Raw genomic sequence first — 19027 nt, forward strand, 5'->3', positions numbered from 1 at the left:
CAAAGGTCGCCAAATTTGGGATTGTGCACTTTTCTGTAAGGCAGACTAGGACGTGTTGTGCCTCCAATTAGGCTTCGCGCCTCCGAACTCCTGAAACCTAAGTTTGTGTAAACTGTAGGCCTGCCAAATACGTAACATCCTCATGCATTGGATTGGACTAGATTAGACTTGCCTAATGATGATGCAAACTCGCCACGGAAACTGTGAATTATTAACACAAGGAACTGTGCAAGTGATTTAAGTTGTTCATTTTTGTTTTAATCTATACAGCCCTGAGTCGGCCCCTCTAAGCTCGTAGGCCCTTCTGCACAATCCATTGCTACGCCGCAGGCTAGCATTTCGGGGCCATGCTGCACCTGTCAGTGTCATCTTCACGCTAATGTATGGGGATTTTCATACTGCTGTCTGGGCACCTGCTGGTAATCGTCCAGTATCCTACCACAAGTCACAGATTTAATTTGTTTGTGTCTTTCAGGGCGCTCCATACATCGAGGGAAATGGCATGAGCAGCCTCTATAAGCTACAGGTAAAGTATCTGTTCCACTTCAGCGTGCAACAATTGGAAACAAAATCTTCCATCGGCAGAAAGCCCTTGCAATTCTAGAGCTACAATAGATGTTTCCATTAGAAGCTAATGGGTTTGCCATACATATGTAAATTCTCCGAACAACACCGCGCTGCTTGACTAACTCCTCCCGATTGGCAACAAGCCTTCTGTTGTAGTGAGTACGACATTACAGGATTGAAATGCACTTAACATGGCAAGTTCTTCCACTTGCAAATTCATCTAAATTGCAAATGTGTGCATGTGGCATAAGGACACATCGTGGTAATGCTTCCAGGCGTTTACTTCAAAGAGCTCATCTGTCTTCTGGATCAATCTGTTTATGTTAACAATGTTATTTTTTTTCAAGAGTCGTTCAATGACTCTTCCTAACTAAAGCCCTATAATCTCCCAGAGAAGCACTTGTGCGACACTGAAAATGTTTTGCAAGTTTCAAGCAAAGGGTTTTTCCATATATTGCCATAATTTCAGACTGTCACAATGTGATACTGACACGCAGATCAGTTTAACACTTACAGTCACGTCCAGTGATTCAATTTTCGTAATTTGGGCTCTGTGCGCCGCCACAAGGGATTTGAAACGAAGCAATCGAGATGTGATTGAGGTGTAGACTTTCAGCTTTAATTCAATGGGTTTACGAGATCTTGCTGATGCGGCTTGAACATCTTGTTGGGCTTAAAGGGGCCGCTCTTAACTGGTTTAGGTCACATCTAACTGGTAGACACTTTTCAGTGACTTTAAATTCCTTGTTTTCGTCTACTGCTCCTCTTAAATGTGGTGCTCCTCAGGGATCCATTTTGGGTCCTATCTTATTCTCTATTTACCTTCACCCTATTGGAGCTCTTTTTAAGAAATGTAACATTTCTTTTCACTGCTATGCTGATGATACTCAGGTTTATATTCCTGTCTGCAACTCTGCAATAAATCAGCTGCACAACTGTCTTTCTGGACTAAGATCCTGGATGGCTAACAATTTTCTTGATCTGCATCTAAATAAAATGGAGGTGCTTATAGTGGGTCCATCAGCTAAAGCCACAATTGGTCTTGGACTTCTCGGCTCTTTCTCTGTCTTTTGCAAACCTCAAGTCTGCAATCTTGGTGTTACTTTTGATAGTAACCTCTCTTTTGAGAAACAAGTTAATTCTGTAGTCAAGAGGTGGTAATAATAATTCTTTGCATTTATATAGCGCTTTTCTCACTACTCAAAGCGCTCAGCGATTGCAGGTTAAGGTCCCAAGAGAGCAGAGTCCCTTTTGGCATTTATGGGATTCGAACCTTCCGATTGCCAGTGCAGATCCCTAACCTCAGAGCCACCACTCCGCCTCCTTTGCTTTTTCCAGTTTTGTCTACTAGGTAAGATCAAGCCTTTTTTATCTTCTAGGGATCTTGAGAAAGCTACTCATACTTTTATCTTTTCTTGCCTTGATTACTGCAACTCGCTGTATTCTGGGATTAGCAAATCTCTGATACGCAGGTTACAGTTGGTCCAGTTTGGTTGGGGCAAAAAACTCTGACTCTGTTTCTCCAATATTAGCTTCTTTACGCTGGCTGCCTGTCAGTTTTCGAATTGATTTTAAAATCTTGTTGCTAGTTTTTAAATCTTTACATGGGCTCACTCCTGCCTATTCATCTGAATTGTGTGCTTTACACCAGCCATCCAGAGTGCTTAGATCTTCTGGTCAGTTGTCTCGTACCGAGTGTCACACTAAGGTGACAGACAGGACTTGTGCAGCTGCTGCTCCTCGCCTGTGGAGCTCTTCACCTCGTCACATAAAGGAGTCGTCGACAATTCAAAACGAGATTAAAGACTCATTTCTATTCACTTGCTTTCTATGACATTCAGTAATACTGATGGCTTCCTCATTGTGATCATGTAACATTACTTCTATTTACTATTTGTTTTATTTATGTTCATTTGCTTTATTTCTATTTATGTTATTCATCTTAATTGTATGTTTTTCTTTAATTCTATTATTGTAAAGCACTTTGGCCACAGCATTCCTATGTTGTTTTAAATGTGCTATATAAATAAAGTTGACATTGACATTTAACAAGAACATTGTATGAGCCTTTTAGAAATTGTATGAGCCTTTTAGAAAAGACAGCCATTTTTTATACATGGCCCCCTCATTTTCAGGGGCTCAAAAGTATTAGACAAACTAACGTAATCGTGAATTTAATGATCATTGTCAATATTTTGTTGAAAGTCCTTTACAGTCGATGACTGCCTGAAGTCTGAGCCCACGGCCTTCTCCAAGTGCTGATACCTTGCCAGGCAGTCCAGTTGGGCTGAGGTCAGTTGACTGACTCGGCCATTGAAGAATATTCCATTTCTTTGTGCTGAAGAGCCCTTGGTTTGCTGTCCCAATGTGTTTTGGCTCATCATCCGTCTGTACTGTGAAGTGTCGTCCTGTCAGTTTGGCAGCATTCGGCTGAATCTGAGCGGACAGTATAACACCCTGGACACTTCAGAATTCATCCTGCTACTTCTGCCAGCAGTCACTTCATCAATAAACACCAGCGACCAACTTTCATTGGCAGCCATGCATGATCAGGCCATAACACGACCTCCACCATGTCTCACAGGTGATGTGGTATTCTACACATCCTGAGTCGTTCCTTCTCTTCTCCATTCTCTTCTCTGTCCATCATTCTGGCCCATATTGATCTTAGTTTCTTTTGTCCAAAGAAAATTGTTCCAGAACTGGACAGGCTTTTAAAAAATGTTTTCTGGAAAAGTCTAATCTGCCCTTCATATGCTTGAGGCTTACCAGTGGTTGGCACCTTGTGGTAAACTCTCTGTCTTTACTTTCATGAAGTCTTCTCTAGACTTTGGCATGAACCTCCCGGTGAGAGTTCTTGGTTTGGCTAAATGTTGTGAAGGGGTTACAGTTCTCCAAGGAGAGAAGTCTGTAATCATCCAGGACAGTTGTCCAGACCTTCTGGCCTTGCTGAGCTCACCTTTTTAAGAATGGACCAAATGGTTGACTTGTCTTCTCCTGGTGTGTCTGCTGTCTCTCAGATGGGGTTGTTTTCTTTTGTCAGCCTAATGATGGCCTGTTTTTACTTGCATGGACAGCTCTTTGTTAAGAGTTCACAGTGACAGCGTCCAAATGCAAATCCCACACTTGCAATCCACTCCAGACCTTCTGCCTGTTTAATAGTTAATGAAATCATGAAGGACCTGCTCCCACCTGGCTATGGAACAGCTTCTCAGTAAAATGTCCAAATACTTTTGAGCCCCTGGAAATGAGGGACCATCTATAAAAATGGCTGTCATTCCTAAATGCAATATTTTTGGTAAGCCCCTTAAATGAAAGCTGAAAGTCTGCACTTCAATCACATACTGGCTGCTTTGTTTCAAATCCATTGTGGTGGCACACAGAGCCAGAATTATGAAAATTGCATCACTGTCCAAATACGTATGGACCTGGCTGTATATGGTTCATCCTTGTATAGTGGGACTGGCGTCCCCTGAAGGGCACCTTCCTGTCTGGCACTCCTTTGTTGTCAAGATGAACTCCAGGCCACCCATAACTGCAACTGTTGAAGAATTGCATTGAAAATTTGTGCAGGCACAAACGTTTTGGGCCAAAGCCCCTTTTAACCCTCTAAACTATTTAGTCATTAAACTCAAACTAGCTTTGGTTTAGAAGTCATGGGCTTCTGTGGCATCACTAAAACATCTGACCAGTGATTAACGCCCACTACTGGTGTCATACAAATAGAAATACAGTAATCCCTCCTCGATCGCGGGGGTTGCGTTCCAGAACCCCCCGCGATAGGTGAAAATCCGCGAAGTAGAAACCATATGTTTGTATGATTATTTTTATATATTTTAAGCCCTTAGAAACTCTCCCATACTGTTTATAAATATTCTCCGCACAGTTATACAGTAAACCCTTGTTTATCGCGGTTAATCCGCTCCAGACAGATAAATGAATTTCCACGAAGTAGGATTCTTTATTTATAAATCTAATATTTTCACAGTTAGAGCATAGAAAACATGTTTACGACCTTCTAAATATGTTTTTTAACATTATTAGAGCCCTCTAGACATGAAATAACACCCTTTAGTCAAAAGTTTAAACTGTGCTCCATGACAAGACAGAGATGACAGTTCTTTCTCACAATTAAAAGAATGCAAACATATCTTCTCCTCAAAGTGCGCGTAAGGAGCAGAGAATGTCAGAGAGAGAGTAAAGTAAACAATGAAAAATCAATAGGGCTGTTGCGCTTTTAAGTATGCAAGCACCGCGATAAAGCAGCGGCAATGAAGGGATCAATGTGAAGGTAGCCTTTCAGCATTTTTTACAGGAGCGTCCCTATCTTCTAAGCAAACAGCCTCTGTGCAAAAAGCCCCTCTGCTCACATCTCCTCCGTCAGGCGCAGAGAATGTCAGAGAGGTGAGAGAGAGGCAGAGACAAGCAAACAATCGAGCACCGCGCAGGAGGCATATCTTATAGCATTGAGGAGTTTTAGTTAATATGTAATACGTGCTCTGATTGGGTAGCTTCTAAGCCATCCGCCAATAGCGTCCCTTGTATGAAATCAACTGGGCAAACAAACTGAGGAAGCATGTACCATAAATTAAAAGACCAATTGTCCGCAGAAATCCGCGAATCAGCGAAAAATCCATAATATACATTTACATATGCTTACATATAAAATCCGCGATAGAGCAAAACCGCGAAAGTCAAAGCGCGATACAGCAAGGGATCACTGTACCTATAATCTAAATCTTTGTGTTTTTACAGGGAGGATCTGGAGCCATTGGTTATCCCGGACCACCTGGCCCCCCAGTAAGCTTGTTTTTCTTTTCTTTTCCTCAAAAGCTTTATAATGTGTCAAGTTGTATTCATTAGTATGTTACTGTATGGAGGGGGCGGACACAAGATGGTCTCAGGGATAGTGATGAGCGAACCCCTCTGATTACACTTCAATTCGAGAAAACACGGAAATAATCAGGAATTCCAGCAAACCAAATAAAATGCATCTGAGTCCATGGGGAAGGAGAACCTGAACTGAGTGGATTATAAAGGTGTGATGCTCTTTGAAGTGTTTCTGAGGGCTAAGGAAGCGTCTGCCAACTGTGCTGGACCGATTTCTTGTAGCCAAAGATATGACCTGAGCTGTGAGGCAGCTCCACCATGAGATACCCCTGAGATAAAGTTCTACTCCGAGTCTACAAAACTGCCAGTCCACAATCTCTCTCTGCATCTGCTGAGCGCCTATCACCATGCATGGGACCAGCGTTACAGTCTCGTAAATAAAGTGAATTTAACAGTAAAAATACTGTGAATGGTGAAAGTAAAATACCTATTCTGAAAAAAAGGAAGTTATCTTATCCATCCATCCAACCCACTATATCATAACTACAGGGTCACGGGGGTCTGCTGGAGCCAATCCCAGCCAACACAGGGCAGGAATCAAACCCTGGGCAGGGTGCCAGCCCACCGCAGGGCATGCACACACACACAGGACAATTTAGGATCGCCAATCCACCTAACCTGCATGTCTTTGGACTGTGGGAGGAAACCCACGCAGACACGGGGAGAACATGCAAACTGAATGCAGGGAGGACCCGGGAAGCGAACCCAGGTCTCCTAACTGTGAGGCAGCAGCGCTACGTACTGCGCCACCATGCTGCCCAAGTTACCTTATGTTCTACTGAAAATTACCTGTATATCTTAAACAACACATTTCATTATTTTTTAAATTCTGTAAAATCGATATTTTTCTACCTTCAAAATATGCTACATACCATTTTACATATCGTTTACTGATACATTACGGTTCACAAAAAATCGCTGTTAATTTTGCAGTGTAATCTGTTACATAGCGAAGCTAAACAAGTGCAAAATGTAAAATGGTAAAGCACTGTTTCAGTAACACTGAAGTTACGATATTGCCATAAGGACACGCCCCAGTAACACTAAAGTTACACTATTTCCATAAGGACACGCCCCCAGTAACACTAAAGTTACACTATTTCCATAAGGACACGCCCCCAGTAACACTAAAGTTACACTATTTCCATAAGGACACGCCCCCTTTTACCATATTGTTCCTGGTGAGCCACATACCTTTGCACAGTGGGGGTGAGAAAAAAGCTTAAACCAAGTTAGCAGACTTTGTTTTCCTTCCCTGCATGCTGAAGGTTTTTTGAGGCTATGGAAGCTGATCTATGGTGGGTTGCATTCGATAAGCTGGCACACCCGCAGGACACCACACACCACAAAAGCAAACTTTACTTCTCCACCAGACAGAGTGCCATAATTTCTTTAGCAATTGAAATCTTTTCAATGTGTGTAATTAAACAATACTACCGTACATATTTGGTATTGGTTGTTGTTATTTTACTCATGCAGGCTGTGTACTGGTATTTGATCCTGTCAGCATGTTCCACTGGTGTAATGATTGGTGTATTTATTACAGTGCATGGATTTCAGGTTATGGTTAAACGTTATCTATCCACCCATCCATTTTCTAACCCGCTGAATCCGAACACAGGGTCACGGGGGTCTGCTGGAGCCAATCCCAGCCAACACAAGGCACAAGGCAGGAACCAATCCCGGGCAGGGTGCCAACCCACCGCAGGGCACACACAAACACACACACCAGGCACACACTAGGGCCAATTTAAAATCACCAATCCACCTAACCTGCATGTCTTTGGACTGTGGGAGGAAACCCACGCAGACACGGGGAGAACATGCAAACTCCATGTGGGGAAAACCCGGGAAGAGAATCTGGGTCTCCAAACAGCGAGGCAGCAGCGCTACCCACTGCGCCACCGTGCTGCCCTAAACGTTATCTATATGTATACACTGTATATACTGTATATACTAGGGGCTGCGGTGGGCTGGCGTCCTGCCCAGGGTTTGTTTCCTGCCTTATGCCCTGTGTTGACTGGGTTTGGCTCCAACAGACCCCTGTGACCCTGTAGTTAGGATATAACGGGTTGAATAATGGATGGATGGATATACTAGGGGGTTCCCCCCTACTCGCTTCGCTCATCAACCCCCCGGCCTGCACTATGCACCAGCCACTTCGCATCTATGCCACTCATGTTGTGAAGAGGGGGGCTGAACGCACCCCAAGGAGACGCGGTCGCTCCTCCGAAACCCCCTCTTAAACGGCGATACAATGGGAAACAAATACAGTTTTTCTTTTACCTCCTCTTTGCTCGATCACCTGCTGGCTTGCTGCTGCTGCTGCCGTGCTGTGTGATCTGCATCTCGCATGGCGCTTCGAACATTTAAAAGCCTGTACAGCAGCTGTCCTACTCTTTTTCTGTTATTGCCTGGTTAAAACTCTTGGCACAAAGTCTCATGGCATGCGAGTTCTTGATATTTTTAAGTTTATAATTTAAAAAACAGAATAAGAATCATGCGGTGGGCTGGTGCCCTGCCAGTGTTTGTTTCCTGCCTTGTGCCCTGTGTTGGCTGGGATTGGCTCCAGCAGACCCCTGAGACCCTGTAGTTAGGATATAGCGGGTTGGATAATGGATGGATGGATGGATGGATGGTTGGTTGGAATAAGAATCTGAAAATCTAACATCACATTAAAGTTACAAGAAATTCTGAAAAAAATGATACCAGCCATATATTATGTAGGTTTTAAATATGCCCGATTTAAAGCGTGACATAAAAATGTCACTGTTGCATTTTTAGGCTTAGGATTTTATATAGAGAGAGTAAATTCCAACATGAAGAGCCGCAGCACGGTTAGGCTCCATCCAGCTCTCTGTGTCAGAATCAGCAGGTGTCTAAAATCAAGTAACAAATGAATGTCGTGTGCATTTTAGCATGCATGACATGATTTGTGCTAAATCTGAAAATGACTTCTGTTATCTTTGTGTTTTTTTAACCTTAGGGTCAGAAAGGCGACGAAGGTCTACCGGTAAGTACATTAAAAAGGGATTTGTGCTGATGAGAGCCGCACCTTATAATGACAAGTAAAAGAATCGGCCCGGGTTGGGAGTTCCTTGTCAGTTAATAAAGTTTGCCTCCGTAATGCACTCTGCAGTCCAACTCTGCTTACACAGCCTCTTTCATGTCGTTATTCACCGCTTTATCACCGCACGGCAGCGCTGAATCTATGCTGGGCACGCTTGCGTGTCCCATTGTTACTTTGTAATATTGACACAAAGCAATCTATTGTACAATTAAAATTAATGAAATGGCTTGCCTGTCATATTGCAGGTGGAGCCAAGTCAATGATTTTCATTTTCATCCCCGCCACCCTGAATGAAAACGGTTTCTTTCAAGGAGGCAATTGTGTTTCTGAAGACAAAAGAAAGGGACATCTGATAATTTTTGGCTGAGCGATGGTTATGAAAGAATGAGTTTAGTGAAAGGGGGGAAAAAAGACGTACATTAATACAGCATTTTATGCAGTCATTCCCACTCTTAGTTATTAAGTATTGTCAGCTGTGCACCAGGGTCTGATTTTCTGTTTTTTTGCGCACATCTCAGCTGGCGGGGCTTGGCGGTGGGGTCAAGGTGGTGGTGGGATATTTATCAAGAACATCAGGAAACACATTGCACTTTTTCAAAGGATCTTTTATGACCACAGAGAGTCAGGACCTCGGTCATCTGAACCATGCTGCCAATTTGTACACCATAGTGTCCTTGTCATTGCACCGGGGCATTGGGATCCACAGACACACCACGGGAATCTTGTCAGAATTGAAGGGACAATGGATGGACACAAATGGCGCCCCCAGCTGGCCTCACCAACACCTCTTCCACCAGCAACCCCGAAGCCTTTTATATAGTGGTGTGCAAAAGTATTCAAAAGTCATCATAATTTTCTGCGTGACGAAAGAATGGTACACCTTGTGATAAATCTTCTTAAATAAGAGTCTTCACAAAGCATAAAGGTTTGGGTCCCCATATAATGTCCAAAGGATAAAGAAAGACAAAAAACACGTTGGATCAAAAACAATAACTATTTGACAATCGTTTCATGTCAAGATGGCGTTTTTTTATACAGAGACAAAACAAAATGGAAACGGGAAGTGAGTTGGCAGGAGATGACGTCGAAGCTGTGGGACGGAAGCGACATCATCAATGATGAACTGGAAGTGATGTGGTATGGGGTGTGTTGTCATCAGGAGGAGCCAGAAGATACGTCATCTGGGTTGGACAGATGTGACGTTTTAGGCAGCCATCTTTAGAGTTCGTCTGATAGATAGATAGATAGATAGATAGAGAGGTGCTATATGATAGATAGATAGATAGATAGATAGATAGATAGATACTTTATTAATCCCAATGGGAAATTCCCATACTCCAGCAGCAGCATACTGATAAAAAACAATATTAAACAGTGATAACAATGCAGGTATAACAGACAATAACTTTGTATAATGTTAACGTTTACCCCCCGGGTGGAATTGAAGAGTCGCATAGTGTGGGGTCTCCTCAGTCTGTCAGTGGAGCAGGATGGTGACATCAGTCTGTCACTGAAGCTGCTCCTCTGTCTGGAGATGATCCTGTTCAGTGGATGCAGTGGATTCTCCATGATTGACAGGAGTCTGCTCAGTGCCCGTCGCTTTGCCACGGATGTTAAACTGTCCAGCTCCGTGCCTACAATAGAGCCTGCCTTCCTCACCAGTCTGCCCAGGCGTGAGGCGTCCCTCTTCTTTATGCTGCCTCCCCAGCACACCACCGCATAGAAGAGGGCGGTCGCTACAACCGTCTAATATAACATCTGTAGTATCTTATTGCAGATGTTGAAGGACGCCAGCCTTCTAAGGAAGTATAGTCGGCTCTGTCCTCTCTTACACAGAACATCAGTATTGGCAGTCCAGTCCAATTTATCATCCAGCTGCACTCCCAGGTATTTACAGGTCTGCACCCTCTGCACAGTCACCTCTGATGATCACGGGGTCCATGAGGGGCCTGGGCCTCCTAAAATCCACCACCAGCTCCTTGGTTTTGCTGGTGTTCAGGTGTAAGTGGTTTGAGTCGCACACTGTGTATGTTTACTACTCTTCTTTTTTTCTGACCGGAAGAAAAAGAGAGAGGCATTGCTACCGTATGTCCACCCGTTGCCTCGCGATGTTTCACTCACCTTTGAGCTTACCGACCTTCTCCTTAGCACACATGTGTGACAACCTATTTATCCATTTGGTATTTTGAAAGTGAACTCTTCTGCTGTAACAACACACTTCCAAAGTCCAAATCAACCATTTTCTGAAGACATTTAACTGAAGAAGATAAACTCCAAAGTTTTGTTTGCCCTATGCATTCATACTTTGTCAAGGACCCTTTCACTGCAATATCAGCCTTCGTTCTTTTGGCTATGTTAGTTATGTCCCAGTTTTGCACATTGTGATCCTTCCTCATTCTTCTTGGCAGAATTGATAGAGATCCTCCATGGTGGTGGTATAAACGCCTCTGTAGATACTTAACTGAAGAAGAAAATCTCCAAAGTTAGTGTCTGCACAAGTAACCTCCATGCTTTGGAAACTCCAAGTTTACACAAATGACAAACGAATCACAAATGACAAAAAAAGTGACAGTCATTTGACCAGAATTAAACATAATAAGGTCCTACTCGTGAGTCTCCCTGGATATACAGTTGCGCTTGAAAGTTTGTGAACCCTTTAGAATTTTCTAGATTTCTGCATAAATATGACCTAAAACATCATCAGATTTTCACTCAAGTCCTAAAAGTAGATAAAGAGAAACCAGTTAAACAAATGAGACAAAAATATTATACTTGGTCATTTATTTATTAAGGAAAATGATCGAATATTACATATTTGTGAGTGGCAAAAGTATGTGAACCTCTAGGATGATCAGTTAGTTTGAAAGTGAAATTCGAGTCTGGTGTTTTCAGTCAATGGGATGCCAATCAGGTGTGAGTGGGCACCCTGTGTTATTTAAAGAACAGGATCTATCAAAGTCTGCTCTTCACAACACATGTCTGTAGAAGTGTATCATGGCACAAACAGAGGAGATTTCTGAGGACCTCACAAAAAGAGTTGTTGATGCTTATCAGGCTGGAAAAGGTTACAAAACCATCTCTAAAGAGTTTGGACTCCACCAATCCACAGTCAGACAGATTGTGTACAAATGGAGGAAATTCAAGACCATTGTTACCCTCCCCAGGAGTGGTCGACCAACAAAGATCACTCCAAGAGCAAGGCGTGTAATAGTCAGCAAGGTCACAAAGGACCCCAACTGAAGGCCTCTCTCACATTGGCTAATGTTCATGTTCATGAGTCCACCATCAGGAGAACACTGAACAACAATGGTGTGCATGGCAGGGTTGCAAGGAGAAAGCCACTGCTCTCCAAAAACATTGCTGCTCATCTGCAGTTTGCTAAAGATCACGTGGACAAACCAGAAGGCTATTGGAAGAATGTTTTGTGGACGGATGAGACCAAAATAGAACTTTTGGTTTAAATGAAAAGCGTTATGTTTGGAGAGAGGAAACCACTGCATTCCAGCATAAGAACCTTATCCCATCTGTGAAACATGGTGGTGGTAGTATCATGGTTTGGACCTGTTATGCTGCATCTGGGCCAGGACAGCTTGCCTTCATTGATGAATTCTGAATTATATCAGAGAATTCTAAAGGAAAATGTCAGGACATCTGTCCATGAACTGAATCTCAAGAGAAGGTGGGTCATGCAGCAAGACAACGACCCTAAGCACACAAGTCGTTCTACCAAAGAATGGTTAAAGAAGAATAAAGTGAATGTTTTGGAATGGCCAAGTCAAAGTCCTGACCTTAATCCAATCGAAATGTTGTGGAAGGACCTGAAGTGAGCAGTTCATGTGAGGAAACCCACCAACATCCCAGAGTTGAAGCTGTTCTGTACAGAGGAATGGGCTAAAATTCCTCCAAGCCGTGTGCAGGAATGATCAAAGTTACCGGAAGCGTTTAGTTGCAGTTATTGGGGGGTCACACCAGATACTGAGAGCAAAGGTTCACATACTTTTGCCACTCACAAATATGTAATATTCGATCATTTTCCTTAATAAATAAATGACCAAGTATAATATTTTTGTCTCATTTGTTTAACTGGTTTCTCTTTATCTACTTTTAGGACTTGAGTGAAAATCTGATGATGTTTTAGATCATATTAATACAGAAATATAGAAAATTCTAAAGAGTTCACAAACTTTCAAGCACCATTGTTAAAAGCTCTCTTTGTAAGGGCGTAGTCTGCAAGAATGAAGACCAAGGAGCATCCTGCTGATGTGACAACCAAAGTCATTGAAATGCACAAGGCAGGAAATGACAACCAACAAATATCAAAGAGTTTGAATGTCCCGTTGCGCACTGCTGGATCCATCATCAGGAAATGGAAGGTCCATCACAGCTCGAACAGGCCACCCCTCGAAACGACACATCAGAGCGTGACGTCAACTGGTGACAGAGGCGACTAAACATCCAGCCGTCACTCTCAGGAGTCTGCAGTGGGCTTTGGCTGAAACTTGGAGTGAAGGTGCAGGGGGTCCACAATTTCAAGAGAGCTCCATAAAACAGGCCTCTATGGGAGGTTTGAAATAAATAACCTCGACACACAAAAAAGGTTTGGGGGCAGCCACCTCGTATACTTGAAGCCTGGCTGCAAAAAAGGCAAATAAGTAGCACAGATGTGTACAGAGTTGAGTCCAAAACAGAACTGAAGTTACAGCGGAAGGGGGGTCTTGAATTTAACTCTTTCAGGGCTGAATATTTTTTGCAGGCAACTCACTTTTCTGAAAAGCACACAAAGCAAAGGTTTCACATGTAAATCAACATAAAACGTCTCTTGCTGTGGCTGCTGTCGGCACCTGTTCAGGGTCTCTGGTGGCTGTGTAGGGGCAGCACGATGGCCAGTAGGAATGCGCAGCGGGCTAGCTGGCTTCGTATGGCAGTGCGACGCAACCTGGCTCGTACCTCTTGTCATCATACATGGTGGTCCTCCCAGGAGAACATTGCCGTAGGCGCATCAGCTACACAAGCGCGTTCAGCACCACGATTGGCTGAAGCCGGTACCTCGCTTTCGTTTTCGACCTCTACCTCCAGATCACTTGCCTGAAAATCGGAGTCCGACAAGTCAGAGTGCAATTCGGCAATAATAGGCAAGATGTCATCCACGGAGTATTTTGCTTTGTGTGTTCGCTTTGGTCTCTCGCCAGATGTCGATGCCATTTTAGAGGTCGTTTGCTCTTCGTTGCTCACACATGCGCAATCAAGGTCAAATCAACGAAGCTAACTTTCCTTCTAGCAAAGAGTGTCAATCTAAAACATAACAGAAACTTTTAAGGTGGATTACCGTCCTCCACCTCTGAATTTCGACAAAAGTCAACATCCGCCCTGAATGAGTTAAGGCAGGCAGGTGGAAATGACGTCATTGAGGCCCGGAACTGAAAGTGATGTCCTTGGGGAAAGAACCAGAAGTAACATCATCGGGCCTGAATCAGGCAGAACTTCCAATGTCTGGTCTACTGAGATAAAAGAGGAAGGTTTAATGCACCCTGCCACCCCCTGGCTTGGGGTGGAAATTCCTTCTTTAGGTCCATTTAGCTGCCTCCCACGCACACGTGTGTGACAGAGGGTAGCAAGAAAGAAGTCATTCCTTAAGAAGGTCCACATGAAAACACACATGGCGTATGCTACAAAGCATGAGAAAAACCCCAGTTAAGATGTGGAAGAAGGTTTTATGGTCAGATGAGAACTTTTTGGCCAGACATTACAGAAGTATGTGTGGCGTAAAACAAACACTGCCCCGGCTTCACGAAACACCAGCCTTACAGTGAAACATGGTGGCGGCAGCGTCATGCTATGGGAATGCTTTCCATTTCTGCGGACTGGGGATCTCATCAGAGTTGAAGTGACAATAGATGGACACCAACACTGCACAATATTGCAGGAGAACTAGAGTGTCAGCTCAAGTTGGACGGTTGGGAGACAAAGTCGGTTGGTTTGGACATGTACAGAGGAGAGATGCTGAGTATATTGGGAGAAGGGTACTAAGGATAGAGCTGTCAGGCAAGGGGAGAAGAGGAAGGCCTAAGAGAAGGGTTATGGATGTGGTGAGTGAGGACATGCAGGTTATGGAGGTGACAGAGCAAGATGACGAAAAAAGGAAGATATGGAACAAGATGATCCGCTGTGGCAACCCCTAAATGTGAGCAGCCGAAAGAAGAAGATGATTGCAGGAGAACTCGTCCCAGCCTGCTATGGCCCTACTGAGGCTTGGGAGAAGATTCACCTCTCAACATGTCAAAGACCCTCAGCATTAGGCCAAAGTGACAGACAGGTGAATGTTATTGAGGTGGCCGAGTCAAAGCCCTGGTGGAAACCCTGTTGAGAATCTGTGGTGATGTTTGAAAACTCCTGTCCAGACATGACACCCCACCATTCTCGAGGGTCTCGATCAATTCTGCCAAGAAGAACTGGGACATTCTCACGCACCCAAAAGAATAAAGGCAGTTACTACCACAAAAGGGTCCTCGACAAAGTAAGAATGTGTAGGCCTTGAACTGTTAGGCAAACACAAACTCTGTAGTTCATCTTCTTCACTTGAAATATCTACAGAAAATGGTTGATTTGGATTTTGGAAGTGTATTGTTACAGCCGAAGAGTTCACATTAAAAATGCTGAATGCGTTGAATTGAAGTCTTTTGTCATGCAAAAAATTAGGATGACTATCAAGGGGATTGAATACTTTTGCCCACCACTGTAGATGGTCTCCCATCCCAGCACTGGCTTAGCTTCAGGTGGATGGCCTCCTCTGAAATGCAATCAGTTCAGAAAGTGATGTCTGGCATTTATGATCAGTTTAGTAGTCGGCCATGAAATATCAGTCCGCCTTTACGAAACAAACAAGAAAAAAAAGACAAAAGCGCAGCACTGGAGCCATCGCAGTATCTCTTTATGTGTTGAGCTCTTGCTATAAAAGGAGTGCCGGGGGACGGCAGGGAGGTCCCGGGGGGTCTTCATGTCTTTCTCCAGCTTTATAGGTAGTCATTCTGAATGGTGAAACATTAATAAAATGTGAAGCGAACTGTTAATTTTAGATATAATGGTTTCAAAAATCTTTATAGATTTCATTTACGGCCTGATGACTAAAGCCTATTAATGGAGTATTAAAGCCGTAATGTCAAACGCGGCGCTCTGTGACTGATTTCGCATTGATAGGTCAAACACATCATAGATCACGTCGTGAACATCGTCTTTTTTTATTTTGCGGCTTTGGCATTTGTGACGTGAGGTTAAGCTCTTGGTTTTTGGTGTATATGAGTATTATTTTTTCTTCCTTGGTTGATATTTTATCATTTAAATATGAGATTAGAGTTTGTAAAGTTACGCACTGAACATCTTGCCATTTTGTTCTTTTAAACACGACTTCATTTTGACAATTCCTGCTTGGAAGTGGTGGCCCCCGTTTTATATTGAACAATCTGAAAGTAAATGAACTGGGAGAAACGAAAAAAAAAGTGGGACTTAAATTGCTCATTAAATTGCCATTTTCACTTCTATTCGAATGACAGAGGAATGCAATGGCAAGTAGTAAATGATGGCAATTTACCACTGAGCTTTAGGGGCGTCTTTACATTCAGCAGGGGTGTGCAGCTCAAGGCTGGGTCTGACCCGTGGGCCTTTTTAAAGCTGCTCACGTCATCAAAATATGTCACATGTGGCCTGCGATGACTATTGCTTTTCTCAAAGACCCCCTTTAAAGTGCATTTTGTATGTAGAGATTATACACCAGTCAGGCCCAACATGAATACCACCGTCAGGTGAAGTGAATACCATTGATGATCTCGTTACAATGGCGTCCATGAAGGGGTGGGATGTATTAGGCACTAAGTGAACAGTCAGTCCTTCAAACTGATGTATTGGAAGCATTAAGAATGGACAAGCGTAAGGATCTGAGCGACTTTGACTGTGACAGCTAGATGACTGGGTCAGAGCATCTCCAAAACGGCAGGTCTTGTGGGGTGTTCTCGGTACACAGAGGTTAGTACCTGCCAAAGGTGGTCCATGGAAGGACAAACGGTGAACCAGAGACACGCTGTCTGGTGGCCAAGGCTCAAATATGCTAAATATGTTTAGGCCGTCTGGTCCGATCCCACACAACAAGTAATGTAGCACAAATTACTAAAAAACTTTAAGCTGGCCATGAGAGAAAGGCGTCAGGACAAACAGTGCATCGCAGACCTGTCAGAGTGCCCATGCTGACCCCATCCACTGTCTACAAGGGGCACATCAGTATCAGAACTGGACCGCGGAGCAGTAGAAGAAGGTGGCCTGGTCTGATGAATCACGTTTTGTTTTAGATCATTTGGTGTATGTGTGCCGTTTAACTGATCCTGTTAAATACGCTATCTATCTTTCTATCTACCTAATAGTGCCTTTTATATCTATCTATCTATCTATCTATCTATCTATCTATCTATCTATCTATCTATCTATCTATCTATCTATCTATCTATCTATCTATCTATCATATAGTGCCTTTCATATCTATCTATCATATAGTGCATCTATCTATCTATCTATCTATCTATCTATCTATCTATCTATCTATCTATCATATAGTGCCTTTCACATCTATCTATCTATCTATCTATCTATCATATAGTGCCTTTCCTATCTATCTATCTATCTATCTATCTATCTATCTATCTATCTATTTTATGTGACTTTTTCAATATATCAGAAGAGGCCAACACTTGATCTTCATGCAAACGTCTACTGATAAAGTTGATATACTTGTCTGTGAATTTATCAATACAGTCCTTAGCCTAAAACATTTTGACTAGCACCAATAAAAATAATTATAAAATCCAAATAAAAAGGAAATTAGAAAATAGGTACAAAAATAGTCTCTGCACGATTAAAACCCCTAAGTTATAAAGTCGCTGATTGAATGACATTCAGGAGCCTTTTGTCACTCTGATTCCAGGTTGGGTGACCCTTAGCGACACTCAGTGCTACACTCAGTGCTACACTATAGTCTTCCCCCATAGCAGGTCAAAATGTCAGCAGGGGTTGTTATTAAAGCGATACATAAAGCCGGATCAAGACAGTGCTAAATCCATAACGTGCTCAGACATAATTGTTTTTATGCAATCTTGCCCCTGCATGCTGTGCTTTTAATTCCGATTCTATTAACTCATCAAGAACGTGACACAGCAGGTCAGTCCCAGTTCGTTGTCCCTCTCGTACTTAGCATCCTGCTGGGTGTGTTATCTGTGAGTGTGTAAGTTCCCAGAGCATCTCTTCTTTAGTAAAGAATTAATTGAAGTTTGCTCTGTGCACAGTCTAGTTGTCTTTTGCAAGACGCTCCTTCCTTTGTTTTTGCAGGGAGAGCCGGGACCGATGGGACTTCCAGGACTTGAAGGGCTTTCAGGAGCGAAGGTAGGTTGCCGAAATGTCTTTGTAGGGATGTCTTAATAGAGGCTGCCTTGAAAACGGACTCGGCGTGGAGATATGTCTTTCCACTTTGTTGTTATGAACTGTCGGCTGGGTTTCTTTCTTTGTACAGATAATGCCGGTAAGTCTAAATAAGTCGCATGTCGTTAATAACGCTGAAAGCAAACACTGCAGAACTTGAGTTGGGTGTATTAATCTCAGTTTGCGCCTGTAGGGCCATACGCTGGCTATTTCTTTGATTGTAAGCATTTAATGCTTTGTAAATTTCTAAAGCCTCTGGTCAGTTTGCAGTTTTACCTTTAAATACATCAAGTGGTCTCTGTCTCAAGTCTACTCATATTAAAGGCAGGTGGTCTTCTATTTGCTATCGTTTGAGAGTGGAGGTGAGGGGAAGACAAAACAACAACAACAACAACATTTATTTATATAGCACATTTTCATACAAACAGTAGCTCAAAGTGCTTTACATATTAAAGAATAGAAAAATGAAAGACATAATTATAAAAAATAAATCAACATTAACATCGAATAAGAGTAAGGTTCAATGGCCAGGGGACAGAAAAAACAAAAAAACTCCAGACGGCTGGAGAAAAAATAAAATCTGTAGGGAGTAAAAGTACAGTATACATGATGTCCAGCTTGGTGGGGGGGCTGATCGTTTCTGTCGGTAATCCCCTGATCTTTTTTGTTTATGCTATATGATTCAGCCCCTGATAATTCTGCAGAAGGGCAAAGGGCCCCCACATCCTCTTCAGTTTTATGTGTTAGATAGACGCTGGTGAAAGTTTACAGGGGTCTCCCCCACTCTTTTTGTTCAAGTAAAGTTATGTGCTAAAATCACAGAAGGGGCAAACAGGGTCGTCTTAATACATGGGCATGCTGGGCAGTTGCCCCGGGGCATAGAGGCCCCATGCTAATCTATGTATGTTGGGACTTGCTGAGTGGTGGTGTAGGTAGGGACCCCAGTGCACTGCTTTGCCAGGGGGCTTATAATCCTGTTAAGGTGGCCCTGGGGGCAAAAGGCTGATTTGTACTTCGGTGTCGACCCAAAGCAGTAGCTATGAA

At 43.1% G+C, this 19027-nt stretch overlaps 1 protein-coding gene across 2 annotated transcripts in view; it reads left to right on the forward strand.

Moving 5' to 3' along the window:
- Window positions 1-19027, forward strand: part of LOC120516453 (collagen alpha-1(XIX) chain) — a 478053-nt gene that overhangs the window by 412162 nt on the left and 46864 nt on the right. For both annotated transcript variants that reach the window (XM_039738131.1, XM_039738132.1), the window contains exons 42-45: window positions 476-526; window positions 5323-5367; window positions 8444-8470; window positions 17894-17947. In XM_039738131.1, coding sequence (XP_039594065.1) covers window positions 476-526; window positions 5323-5367; window positions 8444-8470; window positions 17894-17947 — 177 coding nt within the window. The remainder of the gene's footprint in view (window positions 1-475; window positions 527-5322; window positions 5368-8443; window positions 8471-17893; window positions 17948-19027) is intronic.

This window comes from Polypterus senegalus, chromosome 16 (genome assembly GCF_016835505.1).
Source record: "Polypterus senegalus isolate Bchr_013 chromosome 16, ASM1683550v1, whole genome shotgun sequence".
Classification (NCBI taxonomy): Eukaryota; Metazoa; Chordata; class Cladistia; order Polypteriformes; family Polypteridae; genus Polypterus; species Polypterus senegalus.